This window comes from Ascaphus truei, chromosome 1 (genome assembly GCF_040206685.1).
Source record: "Ascaphus truei isolate aAscTru1 chromosome 1, aAscTru1.hap1, whole genome shotgun sequence".
NCBI classification, from domain to species: Eukaryota; Metazoa; Chordata; class Amphibia; order Anura; family Ascaphidae; genus Ascaphus; species Ascaphus truei.
The window spans coordinates 149,158,949-149,164,948 of NC_134483.1; the positions used below are offsets into that span (position 1 = coordinate 149,158,949).

Below are 6,000 nucleotides of genomic sequence, written 5' to 3' on the forward strand. Positions count from 1 at the left end.
ATGTGTGTCAGTCAGTGTGTGCATGTGTGTCAGTCAGTGTGTCAGTCAATGTGTGTGTGTGTGTGTGTGTGTGTGTCAGTCAGTGTGTGAGTGTGTGTGTCAGTCAGTATGTCTCTCTCTGTGTTGTGTGAATGTCTCTCTGTGTCGGTCAGTGTGTGTATGTGTGTCAGTGTGCGTGCGTATCAGTCAGTGTGTGTGTCAGTGTGTGCATGTGTGTCAGTCAGTGTGCGTGCATATGTGTGTCAGTGTGCGTGTGTGTATGTGTGTCAGTGTGCGTGTGTGTGTCAGTCAGTGAGTGTATGTGTGTCAGTCAGTGTGCGTGCATATGTGTGTCAGTGTGCGTGTGTGTGTGTGTATGTGTGTGTGTCAGTCAGTGTGTATGTGTGTCATTCAGTGTGTGTGTGTGTGTGTATGTGTGTCAGTCAGTGTGTGTGTGTGTCTATGTGTGTCAGTCAGTGTGTGTGTGTCAGTCAGTGTGTGTGTATGTGTGTCAGTGTGTGTGTAGGTGTGTCAGTCAGTGTGTGTGTGTGTGTGTGTGTCAGTCAGTGTGTGTGTGTGTGTGTGTATATATGTGTGTGTGTGTGTGTGTGTATATATGTATGTGTGTGTGTCTGTCAGTGTATGTGTGTCTCTCTTTCTGTGTCCTGCCCCCTCTCTCCTGACTCCCCCCCCCCCCCCCTCAAAGGCAGGCAGAGCTGCGGACCCGCGGCGGCTCTGCCTGAGACTCTCCTACTCCCCTCACCCCCCCCCCTCACAGACAGGCAGAGCTGCGGACCCGCGGCGGCTCTGCCTGAGTCTCTCCTCCCCCCCCCCCTCACAGACAGGCAGTGCTGCGGACCCACGGCGGCTCTGCCTGAGACTCTCCTACTCCCCTCATCCCCCCCCCCCCCCCCCCTCACAGACAGGCAGAGCTGCGGACCCGCAGCGGCTCTGCCTGAGACTCTCCTACTCCCCTCACCCCCCCCCCCCTCACAGACAGGCAGAGCTGCGGACCCGCGGCGGCTCTGCCTGAGTCTCTCCTCCCCCCCCCCCCCCTCACAGACAGGCAGTGCTGCGGACCCGCGGCGGCTCTGCCTGAGTCTCTCCTCCCCCCCCCCCTCACAGACAGGCAGAGCTGCGGACCCGCGGCGGCTCTGCCTGAGACTCTCCTACTCCCCTCACAGACAGTCAGAGCTGCGGACCCGCGGCGGCTCTGCCTGAGACTCTCCTACTCCCCTCACAGACAGGCAGAGCGCATGCACAGTCCACAGCAATTGCTGCAGGGCAGCCATCTTTAATTTGGGCAAATAGCCCACAACCTACGCGTCTGAGATCAGATGCAGAGTAAGCGTCCGGTGTGGGGGAGCATGGAGTGGCGGCGGCGAGTAAATTTTGAGCGGGTGCGGGGGAGCGGCGCCAGGGGCTAGCGCCGCCGCATGTCAGCAGCCGTGTGGGAGAGCTGCGGGACTCGGGGAAGCAAGAGGGAGGAGAGAGGCTGAGCAGCGGCTCCTCCTCTCACAGCCCATGGCAGCGGGCGGCGGAACGGCGCCAGTTAGGAGCGGCGGCGATAGCAACTGGGTGTGTGGGAGGGTGAGGGGTGTGTAGGAGGTCCTCTCTCAGCCGGAGTTCTTGCGGGGCTTCCGCCATCTTATTACACCCGCAGCACCGAAGCTCTGCGGCAGCCATCTTGCTATACCCATGGCAGTGGCTGTTAGGAGCGGCGCCGGCGGCGATACGCCGCCGCATGTCACAGCAGGTGTGTGGGCAGCATGTCACAGCGGGTGTGTGTGGGGGAGCAGCGGCTGTTAGGAGCGGCGCCGGCGGCTATCGCCGCCGCCGCCGCATGTAGATGCGGGGGGGGGGAGGGGGGAGCTGTGACGTCACTTCCGTTTCACATTTGTCCCCCATCTCTCCCGTTTTACCCCATCAGAATAGGTGCCACTAAAGAAGTTTCACTTCAAAAGGTTTTTCTTCTTCGGCAGAAATCTTGAACCTAAATATTGGCGGTAACCACCCCTATAATATCCACTATACAACAAGAAAAAATGCATTACCCACTCAGATTTCAAAGTAAGATATACCTTCTACCCTCAACATACTAAGGGGAACCACCTGGAGGTATTCCACCAGGTGAGAAAAGAATGAGGAACTGGCCAATAAGAAAGATAACCATAAGGAGAACTAAAACAAAAGGAGAAGAAAGAGGCACTTAAAGAATTAATGGATAACGACTGAGGGGCCTATGCAGAGAGCAGCGCTATTTCAAAACTCGCCATTTTTTGGAGAAAATCGCGCAGAAAACAGCAGAAAATGGCGAGTTACGAAAAACGCGCCAATTTTTTTTTTCTTTTTGTAAAACTCGCCTCGCGGCTGGCGAGAACGTCCATCTCGCCAGTTTTAAAAATATCCTTATGCAGAGAGGCGCGAACGGCATCTAGCGGCTGTTCGCGCCAATAAAATGGCGCGATTGTCTCCTTTTTGCCTCGCCAGAAAAAGTTGGCAAGAAGCTGCCGCTCGCGGCCATAGCAAAGGGAAAAAAAAGGCGCAAATTTTTTTTAACACATTTCTGCAGCGAGCATCTCGCCAATTTAAACTCGCCACACGCATTCATGTTAAACATAGCAGAATTCGCACATTTCTGCATATGGAGAATAAAACTCTCCAAAAAAGCTACTTTTTATTAAACTCGCCATTTTTAAAATTCGCTGCTCTCTGCATAGGCCCCAATATCGTTATAAAAACAGGCAGACAAAGGGCGGGTGTGGGGAAGACAGTTATAATGGTCCGAAATAAGTGCAACGAGGAAGCTTACAGGTTATTAGGCAACACGACACTTATGTAAAATTGAGAAAAAAAACTCTACCAAAGAATTTATAATAGAATTCTAAAATCTATTGGATAAGGGTAAAGAACAGGGTATTCTGGAGGAGAAAGAGTACACATTTTTGATGAGGGAGCAACGAAAACTCCCTGTATTCTACTTTCTCCTGAAGATACCCAAGGGTTTAATCAATCCCCCAGGCAGACCTATTGTCTCGGGGATTAACTCACTCACTCACTTCAAATTTGTCTCAATACATTGATTCTTTTCTACAGAAATATTTCATCCTTCAAAAATCCAACCTTAGAGATTCAAGACTTCTGTTGTACGTTTTAGAACAAATCATCTGGGAGGGTGACTGCATTATGGCAACATGCGACGTGACTTCACCGTACACATCAATACAGCACAAACAGGGTTGTGCAGCACAAAAAGGTAATAGGACTGGCGCTTACAACTAAAGAGTAACTACAACCACACTAAAAGTGTATATAAAAGGAATAGAGAAATAGGCTAGTAGTGACCCCAAGTGATAAGTAATGTTAGTACACTTGAAACCGTAACATATAGAATAAACCTTATTAGTAGACAGTCAAACAAGTGATTAAGGTAAGTGTAATAACTACAACAAGTGCGTCCCACTCAACCTTCAATAGAAAAGAGTCTTCTTTTTTTCTTGCAGACAGTTGTAGAACAGGATCAGGGATGCATTATATGTTATTAAAAAAAAAAAAAATCAGTGAGAGAAAAATACAGTGTAGTAATGCAAATAACCGATGAAAACACAGTTCCTTCAATCTTCAAACATTATACTCACATAAATGAGTAAATCAAGCATGTCACACTATAAATTCAGGTGTGTAGATAGAATCCAGTGTTGTCTAGGATCAGACGCTGTGTGGGCATACATCATCATATAGTATCTTTTTGTCATGGTAACGGGTGTCACATGACCGTACACAGCCATGTTAACAGGGTTTGGAGCGGAGAATGCAAGGAGATGCTGCTGCAGCAGGTAAGGTCGGGTCCGCGCAGGCCTGGCATTAACGCGCGCGGGGGGGGGATAACAGGGGGGGGGGGGATAACAGGGGGGGGGATAACAGGGGGGGGGGGGATAACAGGGGGGGGGGATAACAGGGGGGGGGGGGATAACGGGGGGGGGGGATAACGGGGGGGGGGGATAACGGGGGGGGGGGGATAACGGGGGGGGGGAATAACGGGGGGGGGAATAACGGGCGGGGGGGAATAACGGGGGGCCATTGAGCGCGCTGGAAAGTTAGTTTTTTTTTTTGCTCACATAAGCGCCAAGCGCGGTGAGCATGTGTGTACGAACGCACCGCGTGAGCGTGGACTTACATATATCTATATACTAGCCGATATACCCGGGCGTTACACAGGTTGTGATTTTGCCGTTCCCCCTCGCCGCTCCCCCTGTCTCTCTCTCTCTCTCCCCCCATTCACCTCTCTGCCCCCTCTCTCTTCTCACCCGTTCACAGTAATCCGGTCCCCCCCCAATCACAGCTCCATTCCCCCCACCGTTCACACTTCTGCCGCCCCCCCCCCCTTAGTAAAGCTTACATCTAATACACATTGCTGCAGACACGCTCTGGGTTTCCCCCCCCCTGGCAGAGGTGCGGAGGTACGGGGACACAGGTGGTGGTGGTGCGTGTCACGCAGAGCTGCAGACACGCTGTGTGTTCCCCACCCCCCGGCAGAGGTGCGGAGGTACGGGGACATGGGAAGAGGGTTGGGGGGGGGTGCTTGGTGCGCGAAGCTGCAGAGACGCTGTTTGTTCCCCCCCACCCCCCCGGAAGAGGTGCGTCTGTGTGAGTTCCGAAAGAGCGCACACTCTCTCCCCCGGCGAAGCAGTGTCCTGCTCGGCGGAGGTACTCGTGTGTTCGGCAGCTGAGCTGACTGAGGGGGGGGGGGGGTGCGTGGCATCTGACAGGGGGGTCGGGTGTGCTCGGCGGCTCACAGAGTTGGTTACCTGTGATTGCCAGCGGAAGAGGCAGCAGGCGGGAGCGAGTGAGGAGAGGGTGAGGTGCCCCTCGGACACTGGAGTAGGGGCCGGTGTGAGGCCCTGCCCGTGCCATAACCCCGCCCCGCAGTCAGCCAATGACAGCGAGAGGTGTGGCCGGCCGACGGCCAATGAGAGTGCGCACAAACCCACAGACAAACATCTTTTGAGTTAGCCTTCAATAGAAGGTAGCAACCCTGGCTGTGATACCAACAAATAGTTGATATGTTACAGGCTTTTGAACCTCTCATCAGGTATAACCCTTTTTTTCCCACATCAATTTGAACCATACTTTGACAATAAATCTGCCTTCTCCTCCCTTGCACTCAATAAAGCCACCAATATCAGCACTTCCTTGCCCTCTCAGCCATGGCCTGTCCCCTTTGTCCCCCCTCTCTCCATATCAGTCTTTCAAATTGTTCCCTCACTGTCTCTCGCTTAACTTGCCTCCCCTCTGCCTGCACGAAATCAACCCCTTCCCCGTCGATCACTGCACCCTCCCCCTCCCCCCCGTCAAACACTGTATAACCTCTCCGTCAGCCACTCAGCTTTACCAGTTTATACGCGAGTTTATCTGTGTGTATTACATGTTGTTAGTCCTCCTATTCGGTAAAAGCAGCATTTCTATTTATTTATTGTGTTACCTGCACACCATTTTGAGCTCTGCCGCCGTCTCCACCGAGCAGCCCAGCTGTCTGGCCAGATCTGTATCTTCTGGCTGCAGCAGGTCAGGCCCGGAGTCTTCAGCCAGGCTCGGTCCCGGCTGTGCAGGTTGGCTCGCCACAAGTTCCCAAAAGAACCGACATGAATCACTCGAGTATTCAGATCTGTGACCTCATAAACCGGAACGTTCTCATCCCTTTCTCCATCCATCACCAAAACGCCATCCGAACCCTCCGCGCCGTACCCCATAACCGCTATGCATTCTGGGGGTTGTAGTCTGTGTTTCGTATGTGATGTTAGACAGGGACGTCAGAGAGACTACAACTTCCAGGCGCCATCTGGTTGTTTCCGTTGTGCTAGCAGTTTATTGTCTCTCTGCCTGGTTCATAACCTCAGAGTGCCCGTAATAGAAAAAAAAAATACTATGTGATTTTAATTCAGTATATATTATTTATAACTCCAGAAATATAACATTATTCATAACATTTTAGGCCAAAGTTACTGTAGATATTAATACAAT

The 6,000-nt window shown here is 52.2% G+C and overlaps 1 protein-coding gene across 1 annotated transcript in view; it reads right to left on the reverse strand.

The window, feature by feature from the left end:
• The window catches only part of SNAPC3 (small nuclear RNA activating complex polypeptide 3), a 52,745-nt gene extending 46,991 nt beyond the window's left edge, over window positions 1–5,754 (reverse strand). Inside the window, 2 exon segments of the mRNA XM_075595819.1 lie at window positions 5,462–5,540; window positions 5,543–5,754. Of these exon segments, the coding sequence (XP_075451934.1) occupies window positions 5,462–5,540; window positions 5,543–5,729 (266 nt within the window). The 5' untranslated portion in view covers window positions 5,730–5,754.
• Between the last annotated feature and the right edge of the window lie 246 nt (window positions 5,755–6,000).